Here is a 24,635-nt window from a genome sequence, read left to right as displayed (position 1 = left end):
CTGTGTTGGGTCTTCGTTTCTGTGCTAGGGCTTTCTCTAGTTGCGGCAAGCGGGTGCTATTCTTCATCGCAGTGCGCGGGCCTCTCACTGTCGCAGCCTCTCTTGTTGCGGAGCACAGGCTCCAGACGCGCAGGCTCAGTAGTTGTGGCTCACGGGCCTAGTTGCTCCGCGGCATGTGGGATCTTCCCAGACCAGGGCTCGAACCCGTGTCCGCTGCATCGGCAGGCAGATTCTCAGCCACTGCACCACCAGGGAAGCCCTCTTTGCATAGATTCTTTAGGTTACAAGTTCAGTTCTCAGATTGGGAGTTAAATTTTGTTCCTTATCTCAACCATTAAATCAATTATTTTGCATTGTCTTGGTGGAAAATAAAATTTCTAATCCAGAACCTTATCAAGGTGTTTCTCTGCAGCGACAGCTTCATGGTCGCTCTTTTTCTGATACACCCGCTGTTCCGTGCCAGTCTCAGCCCACTGGTAACCAGCGTTGTGGCTGGACCCGCCTTGTGGGTCTTACTATGATTGCACCCTCAGCAACAACCGTCAGGAGACGTTGAAAGAGACAAGGTTTATTACTTACAGGGCCTGGAAATTACAGCCAGGTGGGGCAGGGGAAGAAGCATGAGCGTGGGCTTGGGAGTCTACTTTTATTGGGGTCTAGAGTAGGTGCCTAGGGTTTCAAGGGCTCACCGTTTACTGGTGAATGTAAAATGTGAGAGCGAGAATTTAAAGCACAGGAAGAGAAAAGGCAAGGCACCCAGGTGGTCATTTATGGAAATCAACCAAGGTCTCTCTAACAAAAAAAAAGACGCCTCAGTGGGGGTGCGGGCAGTGGCTGGCGGTGTGTTTATTAGAGGTAGCCCTCTTTCAAGTGGGTGCCTCGGCGACCAAAGCTCAAGTCGGGCACTTGCTTTCCAAAAAGAGGAAAACCAGTCTGCAGGGCTCATACTACATCCACAAACTGGAAGTGGCTGTGGAGTCCAGGAGAATCATTTATGGTTTAATGAAATTCTGGAAGATAATCTCCTTGTCCTAAAAGTGACTCTAGTGAGATGGTCTCTCCAGCGTTCAGACCAGGTGTTTTTCTGGCACTGGACCTGACCACCACGGCATCTTTCAGGAGTTCTGGGTGCATTTGGATACTTTGCGCTACTCATGGGAGTTGGGAGTGAGCTGACAGGTGGCTTTCTGAAGGATCAGAAACAGCTTCTTTGTGTTGTGAGAGCGACATTATGCGGCGAGGTGGGTACGTGTGACTCAGAGTGATTAGGTTGGCTTCTGGGAAGAGTGTGGGGTTTGTTAAGATTTGTAATTATTTAAAACCGAAGCTCCACCTCCTGCTTTCTTAGAGGAGGAAGGACGCAGCCGTTGCTTTGGGAGGAGGTGTGTTCAGCGTAGGGTCCCTGGAGATGCACCTGGGGCTGGGTGCTCACATGTGGTTACACAGCAGCGTCCGTGTCCACCAGCAGGAGGGGTGACTCAGGCAGGGTGATTCCTGCAGAGTCGGAGCTCATCATGGAGAACACATTGAACTCTGGCTTTGTTTCCATGTATCACTGTGCTTAGAGAAAACCACCCCCTCTGATATGAGTAGCAAAAAATGCTGCTGGCTTCGGTCAAAATCGATACCAATAACAGTCACTAGTAGAACACGTAACAGTTTCAGAGCGCTTTGACGTGCACTGTCATCTCATCTTCCCAACAGTCTTGTGAGGAAGGCATCACATCCATGTACCTTCCTGGTGAGAGATGGGTACCCGGTGAGGTCCTGTGTTCTGCCCTCTTTTCCGTAACAGGAGGGGCAAGCGGAACCTCTTCTTGGTTGGATTGTTACATTTCCGAAGAGACTTGACTCTGACTCATCCTGTATTAAACAAGATTTGAATCATGACACTTCCACTCGTCTGGAATGCTGTAGTTGGAAATGATCAAGAGAAAATGCCATTAGAAATTACACTAAGGGTGGGGGACGTCTAGCTGTGCATTGGATGAATTGTGGATTGGAAAGCAGGTGAATCTTCCCCACTCTAAGGAGAATGCAGCTGGTGTGCAGGAGAACAATGGGGAGAGGGGAACAGTTCAGACCTGTAATTTGTTTCAGTACTGAATTGGGTCATGCAGGCCTTTAGACACTACAGATTATTGCTATCACATTAGATTGATCAGTAGCTGACAGGTTCATTTATTCATTCCAGAAATATGTATTGAGTCCTAGGTTTATATGCTCCTGAGCTGTGTGCTTGAAGCACGTCCTGGGGACACATCAGATTTTGAGGTCCTTGTCCTCAGGAAGCTTATAAGCTAGAAGGGCTGTGTGTGGGTGAACATGTAAGTGGAGATATAATTACCATTTATGATAAGTGCTTCAAAGGATGATCTCTCTTGTTTTCTACCCTTTTTGAAACATGGACGTTTATAGTAAAAATGGCAGATTTTAATGTTTATAGGGACCGCTAATCTGTATATGACCCACATTCTTCCAGATTGGACATTTCTGCCTCTTAGGGATTGGTTCTCTAAAAGCAATAGTAGCTAAGAAGCCCGTTTCCTGGTGGCTCTCTTAGGTCAGTCGGCCTTCTGGACGGGGCCACTGACTGACCAGGACCTCAGAGTCTTGCCCTGAGGCCAGTGGGCCATCTCTGTCTTATCTAGACTCAGGTGTGAGCAGGTTGTCATACTGTGACATGCCTGGGCACCAACTCAAGATGGCTGTTTTCTCGTCACGCTCCCACCAGGAACATTGCTCCAGATGCCTTTGCATTGGAGCAGAGCCAATTTTCAACACCGTGGTTGAACTGTTTAGGCCGCACTAAAGTGCTGGTTAGGCCAGAGCTCTAGACGCCTTCCCTGTGGCCGTGCTGTTCTCCCCACCTTATTGCCAGCGGGTCCTCCCCACATCTGCTCACGTCTCCCTCCCGGGAGGGGCTGGGTGACTGAGGCCATCGTGGGAGACAGAGGGCGCCGGGGAGGGCAGGCCCCCCCGTGAGCCGTGGACCAGGCCTCAGTCTCCAGAAATCGTCTTCAACTTCGCCATTTCCTGATAACTCATGACCCAGTAGCAGGCCGGGAAATGGGATCCAGATGGGAAAGTACTCTTTTAACAAGAAGAGGAAGGGCACGAAGCCAGCAACCCGAGTTTCCAGGGAACCGGGAGATGGAGGTAAAGGTGACTTTTAAACGGCCTGAGAGCACACCAGTTACACACCAGGCAGCAGGACAGCACCGGGGTTGGGGGATGGTGTAAAAAAGTCAGAAGACAACCTTATCTCCTTTCATCCTCAGCTTTGGTCAGACCCTCGTGTATGTGCTGAACTTAGTTTTTCTTCCTGGCTTAAGGTTATGATTAGAGCATCACTTTTCAATACAAAAGGAGCTGAAAAGATCATCTGGTAAAACCCTTTCACTCGATGGTTGAGGAAACCAAGCCCCGGGGGTGAGTGACCTCAGCCGTGGTGAGGCATTCTCTCGCTGAGCGCCCTGGGCCCAAACTCAGAGAGATGTGAACAGAACTGCGAGGCTGATGAAAAGCCTGCAGAAGTGGTTTTTGAGGGAAGGTTCAGGAAAGGACACATACCCAGTGTGTGGTGTGGGGCAGGGTGGGAGCATGGCGGCTTTGGGATTGGTCCCAGCTTGCCGTCTGGCATCCTAGTGACCCGCTGACTTAGCTACAGCCCAAGAGTGTCTGGACGTACTCCAGAGATGCTGTGACAGTCGCAGGAGTCGGTGCGTGTCAAATGCTTAAGCACACATCTTGGCATCCGGAGAGCGTTCAGGAGGAGTTAGCTGACACCATTACTGCTACCACCGTGATTATTCTGCGCAGTACACACGGCGCACCTCCTTTCGGAGCAGGTGGCTGGCGCTGGACCTGAGAGCTGAGAGTGGTACTGGCGGCAGTTGTTAGGTCAGGCTTCTCACGTTTCAACGAGCCGGTCCCGGGACCAGGCGAGGATGCGGGTCGGCCGTCAGCAGGTCTCGGGCGGGCCCTCGATTTGCTTCCAGCCAGCTCCCGAGTGGTGCAGGCCCTCGCTCAGAGCACCGGGGCTCTAGGGGGTCTCGAGAGACGTTTGAAGTAAGGTGGGTGGGCAGCTGTCCTGCTGATGTGGAGTGCGGCTGTGAATGTTGCATACAGGGAGGGTTACTTTGTTTTCAACTGCATTTCCTAGGATTTTTTAAATACAGAAAAGAATGAAAGAAAAAACAAGGGTGTGCACATGGCTGGGCAGTGCAAGCAGAAGACACCCGTTCCCGCCCCTCTGCTCCCCAGGGAGACCAGTGACGGTGGCAGGGGCGTCTTTCCAGAGAATGTCTCTCTGCAGCGACCCATGCCCACATTCTTGATTCTCTGAGCTTCTGGGCAGGATAACTTCTCGTGTCTCTTCTGGGGTGTGGTTTCTGACCCCGGGAGGCGTTACAGTCACTGCAGCCCCTGGGCGGGTGGGCTGGGAGCGCCCCCTTGAGACCAGCCTCCTCTGAGCAGCTGCTCGCTGCTGCTGGCTCTGTCCCCTCTGTAGGTTCCAGTGACGCGGCCACAGATGGGGGGGTGGTGCTCAGGAAGATGGACTCTTGTGACAGGGCCACACTTGAAATCAGAGTTAAATATAAATCCTTTGAAAACGAATTTTCTTCTCTCTAAGGGAAAAGACAAGTAGTTTGAGATATCACACTTAAGATATTGTCGTCTTTGGTGGGACACACTTATTTGAAGTTTGTGGCGTCGCCCTGCCTTCGCAATCAGTAGTCACTGCTGCGGGTTATGTGCTCGCTGCCACGAGGCCTGGTCTTGCCCAGACCCTGCGCAGCCTGGGCAGTGGGCGGCTGCTGGGCGCTGTGTCTTGCAGGTGAGGACACAGGCTTGGAGAGGCTGAGGCCACAGAGTTGGTAAGTGGCAGAGCCGGGATCTGAATCCATGCCTGTCTGACCCCCCAGACGGAATTCTTCTAGTATGGGGAATGTTCAGTTGTTGACATTTTAAGCAGTATATTAATGACGAGAGAAATGGAGCCGCGTTCCTTAGGGGCTAACCCCTCACCACGGGGCTGCGCGTCTCACAGCCGGGACGTCTTCCCTGAAGTCTGCAGAACGGTGCGCTTTGTGAACGTTGTCTGTAGGATCTTCCTCCTTCATGTGGCCACTGGAGCCTCGTGACGACACCAAGGGCTCACCGCTGGACCCACAGACGGGGTTCTGTTACCTGCCTTTCTTGCCGTTGCTCAGAGCACAGGGGTGTCTGTGGGTCTTTCCGCTGGTGCCGACGGATCCCAGCATCAAATTCCGGATAACTGACTTTCTGTTGTTGTTTCTTCCCTTGCAGAGACTTAAAGCCTGAGAATATTCTCCTCGATGATCATGGTGAGTGAGCGAGCCTTTCCCGTCCACAGCATAGACTTTGTTAACAGGGACTCGGGGACGGAAAGTTAGTGCACACTTGGCCAGTTAGTGCGGAGGGGGAGCCGCAACAGGAGGGGACGCCCTTCGGTGTGTGCTCGTTTAAGGACAGAATGGACGGACTTCCCTGGCGGTCCAGTGGTTAGGACTCCACGCTTGCACCGCATGGGGCTTGGGTTCGATTCCCAGTTGGGGAACTAAGATCCCACAAGCCGTGCGGTGTGGCCAAAAAAAAATAGAATGGAGATGTCATCGTTATTCCCCTGTATCTAGGCAAGAAGCAGAGATGGTTCTAATTTTCAGTTAAACTCAAAGGAAGAACATTTTCCCCTCCCTTATTTCTTGCTGTTCGCCCACCTCTTGCTTTATTCTCAGTGGTGTGTCCATGCCCTCCTAAACACCTGGCTACTCTCGGGGGCCGCCCTCCCAGCAGAGCATGGGTAGGAGCAGGCGTGGGGCTGGGGGCCCTCGGGGGCAGCCGGAGGATGGACGGCCCCCAGGCAGGCCCACTGCGGCCAGGTGTTGACCAGCGGCCCCGGGGTGGCGTCGGGAGGGAGCTGTCTTCAGGGGATTGTTGGGGTTGTCTCAGGACTCTCACGGTCCAGTGGAGAATGAGCCCAGGCCAGCGTGGCTCCTGCAGAGGAGGAGAGGGGCGGCGGTATTGAGGGCAAAGAATCCTGAAGGCGGACGTGGGGCGCGTTCAGTGCAAAGACTCCTCTGACGCTTCTGCCGCGTGCTTCCCGCGTGGTGCCTGACACGTGAGCACAGAGCAGCCACCTGTGCGGAGGGAGTGGAGTCTCGCTTCGTGGGAGGTGATGCTGAGATTTAGAAGAGTGTTGCCCAAGGGCATGTTCACAGCTTTGGGCTCTGAGCCCGTGGTTCATTCCGCGTGCTGTGCTGTTAACCAGAGCGGGGATTCATGCCCCGTGTGGGGATGAGGAGTGTCTCCAGGAGATGTTGTTAATCGGGAAAGAGTGAGGTGAGAGCAGCGTGCAGTGTGCTTCCTCTGTGTAAAAAGGGGGAAATGATCAGGGATATTTGTATTTGCTCGTATATACGTAAAGACACAAAAAAAGAGTCATTAGAAACTATGAAGAGGGACTTCCCTGGTGGCACAGTGCTTAGGAATCTGCCTGCCCATGCAGGGGACACGGGTTCGAGCCCTGGTCTGGGAAGATCCCACATGCCGCGGAGCAACTAAGCCCGTGCACCACAACTACTGAGCCTGTGCTCTAGAGCCCCTGAGCCACAACTACTGAGCCTACACACTGCAACTACTGAAGCCCGTGCACCTAGAGCCCATGCTCCGCAACAAGAGAAGCCACCACAATGAGAAGTCTGCGCACAGCAACGAAGACCCAATGCAGCTAAAAATTAATTAATTAATTAATTAATTTTTTTAAAAAGGAGCAGTAAGCTGCAACCAAAGGGTTTTTTTTTTTTTTGAAGTGCAAAAACATCTAAAAGATTTGCCACGAACATGTTTAGAAATTAAGGTATGTTGGGACTTCCCTGGTGGTCCAGTGGTAAAGAATCCGCCTTCCAATGCAGGGGACGTGGGTTTGAGCCCTGGTCTGGGAAGATCCCACATGCCGTGGAGCAACTAAGCTCATGCGCCACAACTACTGAGCCTGCGCTCTAGAGCCCGCGAGCCACAACTACTGAGCCTGCATGCCACAACTACTGAAGCCCACGCGCCTAGAGCCCGTGGTCCACAACAAGAGAAGCCACCGCAATGAGAAGCCCGCGCACCGTAATGAAGAGTAGCCCCCACTCGCCACAACTAGAGAAAGCCCACGTGCAGCAACGAAGACCCAACGCAGCCAAAAATAAATACATAAAAAATAAATAAATTTATAAAAAATAAAAAGAAACTATTAAGAGTTAAAATAGCATGGGGGAGCAGACTTTCCAGTCATACTGACACCTTTATATATGTTTTTAGTATACAATGCAATTTCTGCAAAAAAACAACAAAAAAATCCCAAAACACCCACAACATGCTGGTATTTTGATTGGAACTGTGTTGAATCTATAGAAAACTTGTGGAGAACTAACACCTTAATATTGGATCATCCAATTTAGGAACATAGTCTACAGTTCTATATATTTGGGGCTCCTTCAGTTTCTCTCACTATTACTTTGTAGTAGTGTTCATTGTAGTATAATGTGAATATATTGCTTATTAAAAATCTTTTTTTTTTTTAAGTGGACTCAAAACTCCGTGCATATATTTGCAGATCTTTCTCTGCATGGGTCCCTCCTCTCCAGAACGTTATCCCACAAACTTGAGCTGACCTATCTCTCCCATGTTCTAACTTCCGTCTTCTCAGCTTAGCAAGGCCGTCCGCTCTGCTTGGGTCCCCCGTCCTGTGCTGAGACCTGAGGGTTGCTCCCGGCTGGGATGCCAAGAAGGTTGTAGGGCCCAGCTCGCTGTTTCTCTTCTCTCAGGACTCACGGTCCGCAGCTGCCCTGGACTCAATGTGTTTAGTGCTTTTGTGTTTTGTTTAAGAAATCTTCGCCTGAACCTCAAAATGTTCTATGTTTTATTCTAAAAACATTACTGTTGGGCTTCCCTGGTGGCGCAGTGGTTGAGAATCCGCCTGCCAATGCAGGGGACCCGGGTTTGAGCCCTGGTCAGGGAAGATTCCACATGCCGCGGAGCAGCTAAGCCCGTGCGCCACGACGACTGAGCCTGTGCTCTAGAGCCCGTGAGCCACGACTGCTGAGCCCACATGCCACAACTACTGAAGCCCGCACGCCTAGAGCCCATGCTCCGCAGCAAGAGAAGCCACTGCAATGAGAATCATGCACACCACCACGAAGAGTAGCCCCTGCTCTCCACGACTAGAGAAAACCTGCGCACAGCAACAAAGACCCAACACAGCCAAAAATAAATTAAATAAATAAATTAAAAATCAATCAATCAATAAATAAATATATTACTGTTTTATCTTTCCCATTTACTTCTGTAGTCCCTCTGGAACTGATTTTTGTGCATGATATGAAGTAGAGGTTGACACATTTTTTTCAAATATATAACCAGTTAACTAACACCATTCATTGCAAAGATCATCTATACCCCTTTTCTTTGGAGTGTCACATTTTACATAAATCTAGTGTCTCTATATGTGTGGATCTGTCTCTGGACCCTATAGTTTCCTTGGTCATTTTATTCATCCTTGAACCAGCACCATAGCACTTAACCACTGAAGCTTTCTAGTGAGTCTTGATTTCTGTTCAAGTCCTCCAGCATCATTACTGTTCTTCAAGATTACCTGAGCTATTCTTAGACTCCTTCATTTCCAGATGATTTTTTATAATTGGTCAATTTCTAGAGGGAAAAGCAACAAGGTATTGGGATTTTGATTGAAATTGTATTGAATTATAGAATAATTTTCAGAGAATTAATTAATATCGAATCTTTGAATTTATGAACCTAGTATACAGTCCTACGCATTTGGGTCTCTTAAGTTCTCTCAATATCACTTTGTAGTTTCATTGTAAAGTTGTTACGCATTTCTGTTATTTGATGTCTTTTAATGGTATTGCTCTTAAAACTTCATTTTCTATTTACCTGTTGCTGGTATTTCAAAATACAATTTCCCCTAGGATTTACATTTTACATTAGTGTGTGAGACGTTGTGACAACTGATGAACCGATATTGGTACAGTATTATTAACTGAAGTCCACAGCATGTATGAGGGTTCATTCTGTGTTTTACACATTCTGTGGGTCTTGACAAGTGTGAAATGATATATGTTCATTATCGTATCTTATGGAGTAGTTTCACTGCCCTAAAAATTCTCTGTGCTCCACCTGTTCATCCCTCCCCCACCCCCAACCCCTGGCAACCACTGATGTTGTCACTGTCTCCATAGATGTACCTTTTCCAGATGTCGTAGATTTGGACTCACACAGTCTGTAGCCTTTTCAGATTGGCTTCTGTCACTTAATAACATGCATTTAAGGTTCCTCCACGTCTTTTCATGCCTCGTTAGCTCATTTCTTTTTAGCGCTGAGTAATATTTCTCTGTCTGTATGGACCAAAGTTTATTTATTTTCACCTACTAAAGGATATCTTGGTGGTTTCCAAGTTTCGGTAACTGTGAGTACAGCTGCTATAAATATTTGTGTAAAGTTTATGTGGACATAAGTTTTCAGCTTCCTTGGGTAAGTACCAAGGAGTGGGATTGCTGAATCGTGTGGTGAGAGCATGTTTAGTTTTGTGAGAAGCCACCAACCTGTCTTCCAGCGTGGCTGCAGCATTCTGCGTTCCCAGCGGCAGCGATGCGAGTTCCCGCTGCTCCGCCTCCTCGCCAGCACGTGGCGCTGTCAGCGTTGTGGATTCCGGCCGTTCTGACAGGTGTGGGTGGAGTGGGATCTAGTTTAATTTGCGTTTCCCTGATGACAGGATGTGGAGCCTCTTTTCATATGCTGACTTGCCAGATGTTTATCTTGTTTGGTGAGGTATCTGTTCAGGTCTTCTGTCCATTTTTAATTGGGTTGTTTGTTTTCTTATTGTTGAGTTTTAAGAGTTCTGTGTTTATTTTTGATACCAGTCCTTTCCTTTAACAAATATAAATGTTTTTAAGTTTAATGAGGTCCATCTTATCAATTTTTTCTTCGATGGTTTGTGCTTTTGGTTACAATTGCAATTGACTTTATATCCAGTGACCATGTTAAATCCACTGAATTCTAAAAGTTTGTAGACTCTTTGGATTTTCTGCAGACACCATCATGCCATCTGCACTTGGCCACTTTATGTCTGCCTTTCCAATTCTTCAGCCTTTTGTTTCTGTTTCTTGCCTCGTGACACCGGATGGGACCTTCAATACAATGTTGGATAGAAGTTGTAATAGTGGGAATTCTTTCCTTATTTCTGATCTCAGGGGTAGCCTTTCAGTGTATCACCATGAAGTATGAAATCCGCTGTAGTATTTTTATAGAAATTCTCTTTCAGATTTAAGAATTTTCCTTTTAAAAAAAAATGAATGGTGGCCGAATTTTGTCAGTGCTTTTTTCTACCAAAATGACTGTATGTTGTTCTTTTCTCCTTTTAATATAGTTAATCCACCAGTTAATTTTCCAGTGTTAAACTAATCTTTCATTCCTGAAATAAATCCAGCTTGGGCACAGCATGCTCCAGGTAAGGACCTGGATTGCTGGATTCTGAGGAGGCCCCTCACCTCCAGCACGGTCTCTCTGGCGCACTCCGCGCGAGCGTCGGAATCCGAGCTGGTGTCTCCGTCCCTACAGCAGTCTCCAGGGGTTCAGAAGTCTCCGTTCTCGGCATCCAGCTGCTCCCAGCCTCGGTAGGCATCCAGGTGGGAGCGGCTGGAGAGCCTCTGTGTGTCCCCCGTTCCCAGACAGCAGCCTCTGGCTTGACCAGGCTTTGCAAATGCTTCTGAGGGAAACACCTGCTGCCCCAGCAGGGCGCCTTTGCGTGGATCTCCTGCTCAGACGTTTTGGTCCATCCAGGCTGGTCACGTGGCTCCTAGTTGTGGCCAGTAACAGCGTAGGCCCGCCGTGGCCTTCTCCATCCTGCCCTGAGGCAGGCGCTCAGCATCATGTCTGTGGCAATTACTGTGTTACTTGTTCTTTATACACCAGGGACCTGGTCCCGTTCCAGTTAAGCATAGAAAGGAATGACAAAGCTTTGTTTTGCTTTTCTTGATTTCAGGAGACTTTTAATCTTTTCTTGGTGTTTTCTTACTCTTTTAATTTTTAAAAATGTAATCCTAGCTGTACTTTAGTTTCTCTGACTTAAAAAATGCAATTGATTTTAGGATGTTTACTATCTTAGAATTAAAATTCCGAAGAGCTAATTTGCACCAGTAAGCCATAGAACATAAGAGTAACAGGATTGTAAGTACCTCACTTCCCTTATAGACAGCTTATTAGGTTTTCTGTTTTCGTCTGTAAAGTAGAACTTGACATTTGGATTCAATTTAGATTTTTTAAAAAAGCTGTTTATCATCTATTCTACGTTGTGAGGTACATTTACCATTTGTCCATCCTAAATATGGAAGCAGTCTTTTTTGCAAGCTTATAAATTAAGGGGGATTTGGTTTGTGAAATTCATCTTGTGGTTGAGATAACAAAGAAAACTTTATCATGCTTATATTTTCTATAGAGGCCTTCCTATTTTTATGAAATAGATATATCCCTAAAGACTGGGATAAATAGTTTTTGTAAAAACCAGAAGCATTTTATTATTGACGGTGGTTTTAAAGGGAATCCCATGCATCATATTCTTCTATCTATAAAAATATTTATGAAAGATACAGATACTGTTTTTAATATAAATACAATACTATTTTTTAAAATAAATTTATTTATTTATTTATTTATGGCTGTGTTGGGTCTTCGTTGCTGCACGCGGGCTTTCTCTAGTTGCGGTGAGCGGGGGCTACTCTTTGTTGCAGTGCGCGGGCCTCTCATTGCAGTGGCTTCTCTTGTTGCGGAGCACGGACTCTAGGTGCGTGGGCTTCAGTAGGTGTGGCATGCGGACTCAGTAGTTGTGGCTCGCAAGCTGTAGAGCGCAGGCTCAGTAGTTGTGGCGCACGGGCCTAGCTGCTCCGTGGCATGTGGGATCTTCCCGGGCCAGGGCTCGAACTCATGTCCCCTGTAATGGCGGGCGGATTCTTAACCACTGCGCCACCAGGGATGTCCCTACAATACTATTATTAAATCCAAAACTATTTAATGATTCCTTAATATCACCTAATATCCCATTGGCTTTATCTTCCTTAATTATTTCATAAGTGTTTTTATAGTTGTGTATTTAATGTCCAATGAAGTCTACATTAGATTTGGTTGATATCTTGTTGGGTCTTTTGTAACTTCATAGGTTCCTCCTCCCTGCTTCTTTTTGTCATTTATTTGTGAAACCAGGTGTTATGGGTTGAATTGTGTCCTTCCAAAATTGATGTGGTGAAGCCCTAACCCCCAGTCCTTCAGAATGTGACTGTATTTAGAGATAAGGTCTTTTAAGATATAATTTAGGTTAAATGAGGTCTTTGCGGGGGGCTCTAATCCGATATGACTGGTGTCCTTATAAGAACAGGAGACTGAGACAGACACACGGTGGGAAGACAGATGTGAAGACACAGGGAAAGGGGACAAAGGCCAAGCCTTCCAACACCTTGATCTCGGACTTCCAGCCTCCAAGACTGTGAAGAAATAAATTTCTGTTGTCTAAGCCATCTGGTCTGTGGTACTTTTTATGGCAGCCCTGGCAGACGTCCACAGACGTTTGTGCTATAGAATTTCCCATGCTCTGGATTTAGCACCTTCCCTATCCTCGTTTTTCCTGTAAGCCAGTAGTTAGAGCTGGAGGCTAGACTAGGTCCAGGTTTGATCGTTGGTGAGCAAACTTGGTGTGTCCTTCCTGTTACGTGACATCAGGAGGCGTGTGATGGCGGAGTGTCTCTCTTTGCTGTCAGCCTGATCCATCCATTATCCAGTTCCCACCAGCCTTTCACTCAGTGGATACATCATTCCAGTGGGCTCACCACACGATAAAATGATGAGAGTCTTACGCTGTCATTCCTTTTGCTCTTATTTGTTGGGATTCATCTGTAAAAAAGAACTTTGCCTCATCAACATTTGTTTACCTGGGGCTTCCCTGGTGGCACAATGGTTAAGAATCCGCCTGCCAATGCAGGGGACACAGGTTCGAGCCCTGGTCCAGGAAGATCCCACGTGCCACGGAGCAACTAAGCCCGTGCGCCACAACTACTGAGCCTACACTTTAGAGACTGCGAGCCACAACTACTGAGCCCATGTGCCACAACTACTGAACCCTGCGCGCCTAGAGCCTGTGCTCCACAACAAGAGAAGCCACCGCAATGAGAAGCCCGCACACCGCAACGAAGACCCAACGCAGCCAAAACAAAAACAAAAACAGTTGTTTACCTGTTTGTTCAGGAAAAGCAGAGGAAACACTTGAATACTTCCCTTTATTTTCATTTCTCAGAATATTATGTTAGTTCTCTGTCATTCTCCAGGATGACAAACGAGGTTTTTGTTTTTTCTGTTTTGGTGTCATTATGAATGTGTGGACTAAACACTTATATACGTTACGGGCCTTTGGAGTCATCATTCCTTTTGATGTTGAGACTGTCCCGTCTTTGGCCAGCGGGTGTCCAGTAGTCTTTGCTAACTTCCTTGTCTTCTGCTGTAAGGAGATGTTCCAGGATTGTCTTGCCCATGTGCTGACCCAGACCTGGGATCCACCATTTCTCCAGAGGGCCCCGGTCCTCTGTGCGGAAAGCCGCATCGTGAGGCCACCGTGTGGGCGCTGAGGTTGCTCATTGCTGCGCTGTTGGTCATTCTTCCTAGACCTGCTCCGTGGACAGAGAAAAAAATGTGCTGTTCCTTTTTAAAGAAAATATTCATCATGGATTCATATTGATATTTCCAAGTCTCATCAACTTCTTCATTTCACTTTTGTGGTTTTTTTACCCTAACGCTGAAAACGTTAATTCCTAATGACAGTAACAGAATTACACTATCTTCCTCCCCTTTTTTTTTTTAAGCAGAGATCACTCTACAGCACTAAGTGCCAGCAGAAGAGCAGGCTTGATGTGCCCAGTCCCCACCGATAGGTGGGGGGCTGTCCCCAGGCTCCTGCTGGTTTGTCAGTGCTGCAGGGTGCAGCCTGTGTCGAGGCATTTCCCGTTTCTTGTTTCTTTGAGCGTTTCCTCGGGAATCTATCGCAAGGAATAGTGGGAGCGCGAGGCAAGGGCTGCACTCACGCACGGTGTTGCCAGACATCTGGGTCGCTCTCGTGCCTGTGCGGGCCCCACCAGCAGACTGTGTTCTCAGACCTGGAGTTTTCGTCAGTTTGTCAGTAGTTCTACTTTTTATTTCTCAATTTAAAAAACACACTTTAATTTAAAAAAATAAGACCAGGGATACTTAAAGTTTCACAACATGCCAGTCCTCTGCTTAGACATGAAATACGTGAAAGGTGCGTTATGGAGAGAATCTTTGTGTTTGAAAGGAGGAACCTGAGACACAGTAACAAATGGCAGAGCTGGGGCTCAGACCCAGGCTGTGTGGCTCTGGGTGTGCTCTTAAGCCCTCTACCCTCCTTCCTTCCCAGGCGGGCGGGCATGCGGGCAAGGCCACCGAGCTGGCCAGGCCAAAGGTTAGTCTTCCTGTTGGGGGGCACAACGGAGACTGTTTAAAACTCTTTTCAATGCCTTGGAGGGCATGTTGCATATTTTTAGTGTTCTGCAAATATTTATTGGTTGATTCATTCAGTTCTTTCATACATTTTTTTAATTAATTTTTTTTAAAATTTTATTTATTTATTTATGGCTGTGTTGGGTCTTCATTTCTGTGCGAGGGCTTTCTCTACTTGTGGCAAGCGGGGGCCACTCTTCATTGTGGTGCGCGGGCCTCTCACTATCGCGGCCTCTCTTGTTGCGGAGCACAGGCTCCAGATGCGCAAGCTCAATAATTGTGGCTCACGGGCCCAGCTGCTCTGTGGCATGTGGGATCTTCCCAGACCAGGGCTCGAACCCGTGTCCCCTGCATTGGCAGGCAGATTCTCAACAACTGCGCCACCAGGGAAGCCCCTTAAATTAATTTTTATTGGAGTATAGTTGATTTACAATGTTGGTTCTGCTGTACAGCAAGGTGAATCAGCTATATGTATACATTTATCCCCTCTTTTTTAGATTTCCTTCCCATTGAGGTCACCAAAGAGCATTGAATAGAGTTCCCTGTGCTATATAGTAGGTTCTCATTAGTTATCTACTTTATTCCATGAATATTTGTCACGCACCTACAAGACACCAGGTACAGTGTTAGGAGCTGGGGATATGGTGGTGAGTGGGCTGAACAGGGCGCCTGCCTCCAGGGCTGGTTTCTCTTTCTAGACACTCAAAAGAATGTTCTCTATGATTTATTATTTTCACAAGGAAATTGATAACTATTTTAATCTTCCTATATAAAGGCATTAACACATGACAGTTTTTTAAATGAAGTTCCTTCATTTTATTTATTATTTCCTTGACACTATTACCATTTGTTCTTTAGAGAAAAACTCCATATTATTTGTCTCTTGTTGTCCCTGTGTATAAGCCTCTTGGTGTTCTGGCAGGGAGTGTTTATTTGCTGTTTCATAGTTAATATAGTATCCATTATAGTTTTTTTTTAAATTAATTAATTATTTAATTTTGGCTGTTTTGGGTCTTCATTGCTGCGCGGGCTTTCTCTAGTTGCAGTGAGCGGGGGCTACTCTTCGTTGCGGTGTGCAGGCTTCTCATTGCGGTGGCTTCAGTAGTTGTGCACAGGCTCTAGGCGCACGGGCTTCAGTAGTTGTGGCATGCGGGCTCAGTAGTCGTGGCTCATGGCCCCTAGAGCTCAGGTTTAGTAGTTGTGGCGCGTGGGCTTAGTTGCTCCATGGCATGTGGGATCTTCCCAGACCAGGGCTCAAACCTGTGTCCCCTTCATTGGCAGGTGGATTCTTAACCCCTGCGTCACCAGGGAAGTCCTCCATTATAGTTTTATTTATGTGTCTGGTAGTTATATGGAAATAAAATAACAAACGTAATGCTCCTATCTTATCCTGTGGTTGTCTATGGATAAAGGGCTTCCTGATCAATAGCCAGGCATAAATCTATTTTCCTGCGGGTAGTGGAACTGAACACATGACAGGATTTTACTAAATGTGGAAAAGTTAAATGTAATTTTATTTTTTGTATTTTTTATTTTTATTTATTTATTTATGATTGAACCCGTGCCCTTGGCAGTGAAAGCGTGGAGTCCTAACCACTGGACTGCCAGGGAATTCCCTAAATGTAATTTTATATTTAAATGTTTCCAAGTATGAATTGCTATAATTTCCATCAGTGTGTTTTAGATTTTTTTTCCATTCTTTATTGGTAAAGTGTCAGCTCGCCCCCTGTGATTTGTCTCATGTATTTGGCCACACGCAGGACACATCCGGATTTCAGATCTTGGTTTAGCCGTGGAGATCCCGGAAGGGGAGACCATCCAAGGAAGAGTCGGAACGCTCGGCTACATGGGTCCGCTACATGGGGGTGCTCAGGCCCCCGCCCTCAGGACACAGAGAACTGAACACGGGAAGGGACCTGGGGTCAGCCCTGGCCCGCTGCTGGGGAGCGTACCTGCCCCCCGGCCCGCCCTCCTCTCTGCTGACGGGCCAGAGCAGGGACAGGACAGCGGGCCTCCTCACTGCTCACTGGCCCCGCACACCCCTCCCAATGTTGTCGAAGTTATTCGCACAGCTCCAGAGCAGTGACCCAGCCTGACGCGGAGGAGCCTCTGACATAAGGGACCCTAAGGGCCTCTGCTGAGTCCCGCACTTACCCTCCCCCCATTCCACTGTGGCTGCTGTCACCTGCTGCTGGAGTCTTACTCTGACGGAATAGGGGCGCCCGGGGGCCTGGCTCTGCCTGTTTGGAGGCGGGGTTTCCCCACGGTAGTTACTCCACGAGTAGTAGGAATGGTTTGTAATAACAGCTTTACTGAGATGCAGTTCATATGCCATAAAATCCACCAACCCTAAGTGTGTAGTTGAGTGGATTTCGGTATGTTCACAGAGATGAGCAACTATCACCACTGTCTGATTTCAGAACTTTTTCATCACCTCAAAGAAGAAGGCCCGCACCTGTCAGCAATCACTCCCCACTCCTCACCTCCCACCCCCAGCCCTGCAGCCGCTAATCTACTTCCTGTCTCCGTGGACGTGTCTGTTCTGTTTCGTATAGGCGGACTCACGCACTCTTTGGCCTTTTGTGTCTGCCTTCTTTGACTTAACATGTTTGCGAGGGTCATCCCTGTGGTAACAAACATTAAATTTATAATGTGTTGTTTGGAATTAAGTATGAGGACATTTAATTTAATTTAAATTTCCTGTGTTTGTTATGTAGCTCCCGAAGTTCTCAATCGTGAAAGGTATACATTTAGTCCTGATTGGTGGGGACTTGGCTGTCTGATGTACGAAATGATTCAGGGACATTCTCCGTTCAGAAAATTCAAGGAGAAGGTTAACAGGGAGGAGGCGGAGCGGAGAGTGAAGGAGGAGACTGAGCGGTACTCCGAGAAGTTCTCCGAGGACGCCAAGTCCATCTGCAGCCTGGTGGGTCGGGCTCGGGGAGGGCGGGAGCGGGGCTAGGCTTCTGACCGCCCGCGTTCAGACTGGCGACTGGGGAAACCCAGCCCTCCCTCCGTAGGGCTCAGGAGGGGCCACCTGATGCTCGCCGGTGCCAGGGACAGGGCCTTCCTCGCAGGGGTTTCTGATCACGCAGAGCAGAGTTCGTTGTTTGCTTTCCCCAAAGGTGCTGCTGAGAGGGAAGGGTGGTGTCGGGCCATTGTTTAGGGCACAGCTGGCCAACTTCACAGGACGCTAAACATGAAACAGAATCTTCAGGGTGCTTTGCAGCGGTGAGGTTTTTCTCTCTGCCCACGTTCCTCAGAACTCCCTTTAACTGGTCGCCAGGGACTGTGGTCCTATAGACACCCTGACCCGATGGCCTGCCACGTGCCTGGCACTGTCAGTCCCAGGCCGTCCTGGCAGTAAGGGGATGAGAGAGGCTCTCCTTGTCACTTCACTTCTCTTAAGCCAACACTTAGGATTTTCTGAGCACATTTTAAAATTCATTTGCATCCAGCGAGAATTTATTGAGCATCCCCCATGGGACCTTCCCCGGCAGTGAGTAAAACAGGCAGTAATCCCAGCCCTTCTGCCCCCAAGCCCGGTGCTCTCACCCACTGAGGGGAGGTGGCCTGTGAGTCGGGGATCTTCAGCCGGGAGGTGGGAGGGGCTGGCCGCCCGGTGGGGTGGGGAGGAGGGACCGCACAGGGGCAGGAGGCCGGGGGCTGATGCGCCGGGACTCCCGGGAAGAGACCCACGGGACAGAAGGAGGGGGGCCGGCCCGGGCTTTGTGGAGATTCAGGTGGGAGTCTGAGCCCTGGGTGGTGGCAGAGCGAGTAAGAAGGCGTCGGACTCCGGGTGGACGGGAAGGCCGCGCCCGCAGGAGTTGTGAGCCGTGCACGGAGCGGGGAGGGGCTGCAGCAGAGCCCCGGCGCGGAGGCGGGGACTCGGTGCGGGGCGGGCAGCTTGTCCCCTCCTCCTGTGGCGCGCGAGGGTGGGAGGGAGCCGCTGGAGGTGTGCGGAGAAGGGAGGGTGCTTCCGGCGCGCCAAGGGCCGCGTGGGCGTCCAGGGGGGTCGGTGGCTGGTTGGGTGCCGTGCTCCTGCCGCCCGCGCCCGGCAGGCCGGACGCGCGAAGCTCGCAGCAGGCGGGGAGTCGGGCTCGCTTAAGCGGGTCTGAAGAAGCCGGAGAGAGGCCGCGGGGCTGGGTGGGTGCAGAGGGGCGGTTGGAGGAGCGACCGTGGGTGTGAGCGGGTCACAGAGGAGAGTGCGGACACGGGGCAGGTGGAGGCGGGCTCCTTGCCGGAGTTAGACACACGGGGGCGCGCGCCGCGGGGGGAGGGCTGACGGGGGGGGTGGCAGGGTGGGGGACGCAGGACCACACTGGACGGCGGCCACAGAGGGCGGGGCGTGGTCCCCCAGTGGGTGCTGGGGTCAGCCGGTGCGTCGGTAACTTGCGGGAGTGGACACTGGCTGGGGACGAATTACCTCGGGATCCCTCTCCTTTTGTGTCCACGTGTGAAGGGACGTGTGCTGGTGGCCTTTCTCGGGCTGCGCACCGTGCTTGGAGCTGACGGCGTTCAGTCAGCTGCTCCGTGACCGCCTCCTGGCCACCCTGCTGTTGCTGTTAGGTTGGTAAATGTTGACCCGGTGTCTGCTCACATGCGACAGTCCGATGGGGCTGCAGGAGCATACAGATGTGAGACGTGCGGCCGGCCCCCCGGGAGCGCACAGTTGAATGGCAGGCCTAAAATAACACGAAAGCAGCTAGAGTCAAAAGCAGAGCTTGACGGGTGCGTAAACAAGATAGAAGCAAAGGCTTCAGGGTTTTCAGGATGAAGGTGTGCTGTTCGTGGGAAAGATGGTGGTGTCTGCGTGAAGCCCAGCGTTGTGACTCAGGGAGACTCAGGGCCCGGGGTTGAGGCCCAGCATCCCGCCACCACGCGCTCACCCTTCCGGGTCTCGGGTTTCTCATCTAGAAGATGCGGACGGTGGATAATTTCTACCTTATAGAATTGCCAGCGGGATAAAATGAAAGAGTGCGCGTGAAGTGTTTAGTCCCACGTGAATCCTTGGTAACTGCTGAGAGGGGCAACAGCTAGTTCTTAGAGAGCCTGTGAAATTCCAACAGACAGGGCGTGGAGGAGAGGCCAGCTCAGGTGCAAGGTCGATGTGAACAGGGCACAGGGGGGGAGCGTGGGCACCTGCGGGGTCCGGGATGTGGCCCGGCACTGAGGGCACGCGAAGGGGACTGCCCGCCTCTGCAGGTCTCTGGCCTCCTCTGCCCGTCCCTGCCGGGCCCCTGCCGTGACACCTGGTGTTGGGTACCGCTGGGCCATTTTCAGAGCTCTCTGTTTTCTCATTTCATCCCCACAGTGGCTTTCTAGGATATTCTCAGAGCCTCACGGTGGAAAAATTAAAAGTTGATTTCCATGGTGTCCCGTAGTCAGTGGCAGCAGGCAGCACGGGCACAAGGTGCCTTCCGCTGCCCGGCGCTGCCTGGTCAGGCCCCTGGACCGCGTGAGTTGGCAGCAGGCTTGACAGAGGCATGGAGTCCCCGCGGTGCCGTCATTGCATCTGGCCTGACACAGTGTTCGGGTCTGGTCTTAATTAAGAAAGCCTGTCTTACTGAGCCCCGCCCTGGCTCGGTGCTGGAGTTCCCACGGCAGCTGCCTGCAGAAGCTTGAGTCCCGCAGGAAAGCCCGGCACTGAGCAACTACACAGGTGTATTCCCATCGGTGGTGTCTGGTAGGAGTCAGCTTGGCTGAGAGACGGCCTCGGTGTGTGTGCGGCACGGCCGAGCAGGCGGGGCCCGGCCCGGGGGCTGCAGGTGTGTGCAGGGGCGTCGCACACAAGCCGGGAGCCGAACGTGGGTGCTGGCTGGGAGTCGAGGCCACGGGTCAGCCAGCGTTCCTGTGAGGCACCAGGTGGTGTCACTGGGGCTTTGCAGGTCTCTCTCACATTGTTCAGCTCACCGTTGCAGTGCAAACAGCCACAGACCCCTGAGCTAAGGGCCAGCTCTGCTCCCACAAAGCCCTATTTACAGAAGCAGGCACTGGTGCGATACAGCCCTGGACTGCAGCTTCCCAGCCCCCGGCTGCAGCTTCCCAGCCCCCGGCCTAGGCTAGGTTTTGGAGGCCCAGACCTTTCCTGTGTCGCTTTGAGCAGAGGCAGACCTCTTTGACTGCTAATTGTGGAAGAAGGCCTATCTGAACTTTTGGCAATAGTGGGCATACCTCACTTTTATGGTGCTTCACAAATAGTGTGTTTTTGACAGATTGAAGGTTTGTGACAGCCCTGTGTTGAGCAAGTCTATTGCCACTGTTTTCCTAGCAGCATTATTCTTTAATTATGTACAATATTTTTAGACATAATGCTATTGCATACTTAACAGACTCTAGTAGAGTGTAAACGTAACTTTTATTTGCATTGGGAAACCAAAAAATTCGTGTGACTTGCTTTATTGCAATAATCATTTAACTGTGGTGGTCTAGACTCGAACCCGCGGTATCTCCGAGGTCTGCCTGTTTAAATGTATAAGTAAGGAATACTTTTGAAAGAGACACTTTCTATTAATTTTAAGAATATACAACTTTTAGAACTAGGTTTGCTAAATTTTTGCCTCATCTGAGGTCCTTAGTGATCTGTTTAATTAATAGATTAAAATAGTTTCTAATCAGCAACATAACTTGGCATGAAAGTGGTGTCTGCGAAGTTCCCAAGAGCTTCTATTTCTTGAAAAAAATTCCCCTAATTTTTACATGGGTAAACTTTTCTTAAGGATTTACTTAGCCAACTCTATTGATAGCTCAAAGGCAAAACTTCAGTTTCAACTCCTTTTTGAAGCGTTACGTATTCTAAATCAGTAAAATCTGAAGTAACGAGGTTTGGTTGTTGCTTTGGAATTTGAGTGACTTTGTTTAGGTGGAGGTGCTCTTTGCCACCCCGAATTCTTTGGCCATTATTATGGAGCTTTTCTGGGTTTTCTTTTTTAGCCTTGGAGCTTCAATTGACTCCATTTTTCCCCTTCCACAGTTACTCACCAAGGATCCCAAGCAACGCCTGGGCTGCAGGGGCGAAGGAGTGGCTGAAGTCAAGGGCCACCCTGTGTTCAGGGACATTAACTTCAAGAGGCTGGAGGCCCACATGTTAGACCCCCCTTTCCGTCCTGACGTAAGTGTGTTGCCAAAGAGCAGCGGGGTGCTGGGGTGTCTGAGAAAGCGGATGTTTTCCAGGTAGATTCAGGACCACCCGTCCTGCCCTCAGTGCCCCCTGGCCCGTCCTCACGGCCTCCCGGCCCGCTGCCGCCCTGGCTGGTGGAGCCCACCCAGGTCACTGCCGTGCTCAGAAACCTCAGCAGCACGCGACACCCTCCCCGGGGCGCCCCGCCAGGGCCCCCACGTTTCCGCGGCCCCGTCCCCCGTCCGGAATGCGCTTCCCCACGCCGGGTCTCGCAAGGCCCTGGCTGCACACTGAGGGCCCTGGGGTGGCCGCTCGAGCCTCCTGGTGAGCGTGTGGCGGGGCCCACACGAGGCCACGTCCCCAGTGCCCAGCAGGCCCCGTGCACGTCGGAGCTGGGCCGGAGCAGGCCCCTCTTTGGCCTTGAGCTGCTGCAGGCCTGTGATGGAAACGTGGAGATTCGATCATTCCGCAGGATATGATGGGCCTGAGACGTGCGGTTAAAATAGTTTTAGTCGTACAAGTCAGGATTCGTTGTGTTTACGTGGAATGTGTCGTGACAGCAGCTTCTCCCTTTGCGCTCGTTCTCAAAGCGCCCTCCCACCTGCTGGCCGAGGCTCCAGGTACTAGAGTCACGGGGAGGACCAGCTCCAAGACAAGGAAAACCCAGCCGGGGCTTCTCGGAGCCTTCTTTCCACCAGGCCCTGGGTGCCGCGGGCTGCAGCCTTCCCTGAGGAGGGCGCCGGCTGGGGAGTGAGGGCCAGAGGCGCTGGGGCTGTTCCGGGGGTTCTCCTGCCTTTAACCAGAGGGCCTGGGGGCCCCCTGTCAGCAGCGTCTGAGGGCGTCAGGCAGCCTGACAGGGGCGCAGGATGGGGTTCCGGCCTGGCCTCGGGCCTCCCCATCGTCCCCTGCACCGTCTCCTGAGGGCCGGCCCGCTCGGCGGCTCCCACCTCCCCGCTGCTCTCAGAAGTTCTGACCGGGGGCCCGGGATCGGCACGCTCCTTGTCGTGCACACGCTCGGGCGCTCAGAGCACGCGTCCCCGCGCCCCGGGTTCCCTGCTCCAGAGGCGGCGGCCCGGGCTCCACACGCCCCGCCTGCTGGCCTGACTCTGCGCCCGAGGACGCCAGTGCCCGGTGGGGTGGGGGCCTGGGGTCCTGCCCAGCGCAGACGGGGGCCAAGCAGGCGGACGGGCACGTGCGCGAGGGAGGCCGAGGGCTGGAGGCTTCCTCCGCCGTGTCCCAGCAGGGGCACCCCCTCCGCCCTTCTCCATCTGCAGCCTCTGCTGTGGCCCGTTTCCGTGCAGGAAAGAGAAGGCGGGGCCTCGGGAGGCTTGTGGGCGAGAGAGTGGGGAGCTGGAGCAGACGGGCCGCGGGGCCTGTGGCTCTGGGGGTTCCTAGAGCGAGGATTGGGCGGGCTTCACGCCGGGAGGGATGGCGAGGAAAGGAGGGTGCAGGTGTGCGTGCGGCGGCTTCCCAGGCGTCCTGAGCGCCGCTGAGGGAAACAGACGCAGCGGCTGCCGTCTCAGCGGCGCCTCTCTGTTCTCGGTGACAGCCGCAGGCGGTTTACTGCAGGGACGTCCTGGACATCGAGCAGTTCTCCAGGGTGAAGGGCATCCACCTGGACAGCACCGACTACACCTTCTACGGCCAGTTCGTCACGGGCTGTGTCTCCATCCCCTGGCAGAACGAGGTACTGCCCATTGCAGCACGGCCCGCCTAACTAGTTACAACGACCAAGAAGAACCTTATGTGTGTAGAATGAACAGTTTCCTCTTTAAAATATCTTTTTAGCTATTTTACATACACATCCATTTGCGTGTGCGCACGTGTGCATGTTCGGAGGTAAAATTGTATGTGGCAACTGCCCCTGGTGTCTTCACGGGGGGTGGACAGAGGTGGCCCTCTCGGGTCTGCTGGGCTTTTGCCGCCCTGAGTCCTGCTCCCTGAGCGGGGCTGGCTGGACGGGAGTTCACTGCTTTGGGGGCCACGTTGGCGGCCACGTGACCTCCCCCAAGAGGAGGTCAGGAAGCAGGGGAAGTAGGAGCCGAGGACTGGGGCCGGAGTGGCCGCCGAGCGCTGGGCTGGGGGCCGGGTGGGCGATGCCGACCGGCCGCGTGGGGTCTCCACCACTTGTCTGTCCTGCCCTTCTGTGGATGCAGATGATCGAGTCTGAATGTTTCAAGGACATCAACGAAAGGGGAAATGTGGCCTTAGATCCAGAAGAGAAGACATATCAACCAGCTCCCAAACAGAAGAGGGGCTTCTTCCACAGACTCTTCACTCGAGGGGTAAGGGTGAAACACGTTGTTATTATTACTATCACATTATAATGTGATGTGTTAAAAGGAATATTTCACCAAGGTATAACTTCCTTTGTTCAGCTTTCTTTTTTCAGTGCCTGTTATATAAGATAATTTACATAGTTTGAAAGCCAGCCATAAGGTGCAGTTTGAGCCCAGCGAGAAGAATCCTCACAATGATGTTTGCTACTGGTATGAAAACTGTTCTGATGCAAAAAGAAGGAATGGCTTACAACACTCGAAAGGAGATCTGTTTGTCGATGACAAAGCATTTCACACTAGGCTCAGAAATCAGCATCTTGTAGAACAACCATAAAACAGTGCACATCATTTCAATTTCTGCCTTACGTGTTCTTTTTTTTTTTTTTTTAACCGTACTGTTATTCTTCTTCTTTTTTTTTTTTTTTTAAAAAGTATTTGTTTATTTATTTATTTATTATTATGGCTGTGTTGGGTCTTCATTTCTGCACGAGGGCTTTCTCTAGTTATGGCGAGCGGGGGCCACTCTTCATCGCGGTGCGCGGGCCTCTCACTATCGCGGCCTTTCGTTGCGGAGCACAAGCTCCAGACGCGCAGGCTCAGTAATTGCGGCTCACGGGCCCGGTTGCTCCGCGGCACGTGGGATCTTCCCAGAC

At 50.8% G+C, this 24,635-nt stretch overlaps 1 protein-coding gene across 8 annotated transcripts in view; it reads left to right on the top strand.

Annotated features, from left to right (window-relative positions):
* Window positions 1-24,336, top strand: part of GRK4 (G protein-coupled receptor kinase 4) — an 83,400-nt gene extending 59,064 nt beyond the window's left edge. For 4 of the 8 annotated variants that reach the window (XM_059923703.1, XM_059923702.1, XM_059923697.1 and 1 more), the window contains 7 exons: window positions 5,314-5,351; window positions 16,344-16,433; window positions 17,301-17,509; window positions 21,557-21,694; window positions 23,253-23,390; window positions 23,860-23,988; window positions 24,082-24,336. In XM_059923703.1, coding sequence (XP_059779686.1) covers window positions 5,314-5,351; window positions 16,344-16,433; window positions 17,301-17,509; window positions 21,557-21,694; window positions 23,253-23,390; window positions 23,860-23,988; window positions 24,082-24,114 — 775 coding nt within the window. In that variant the 3' untranslated portion in view covers window positions 24,115-24,336. Of the gene's footprint in view, window positions 1-5,313; window positions 5,352-16,343; window positions 16,434-17,300; window positions 17,510-21,556; window positions 21,695-23,252; window positions 23,391-23,859; window positions 23,989-24,081 lie in introns of those variants that run through there. The other 4 variants (XM_059923704.1, XM_059923700.1, XM_059923698.1 and 1 more) reach the window with 3 other exon arrangements.
* Window positions 24,337-24,635: the final 299 nt, after the last annotated feature.

Source organism: Balaenoptera ricei, chromosome 5 (genome assembly GCF_028023285.1).
Source record: "Balaenoptera ricei isolate mBalRic1 chromosome 5, mBalRic1.hap2, whole genome shotgun sequence".
In the NCBI taxonomy this organism is placed as follows: Eukaryota; Metazoa; Chordata; class Mammalia; order Artiodactyla; family Balaenopteridae; genus Balaenoptera; species Balaenoptera ricei.
The sequence above is the reverse complement of the archived record's forward strand: the minus strand, read 5'-3'. Positions and strand labels throughout refer to the sequence as shown.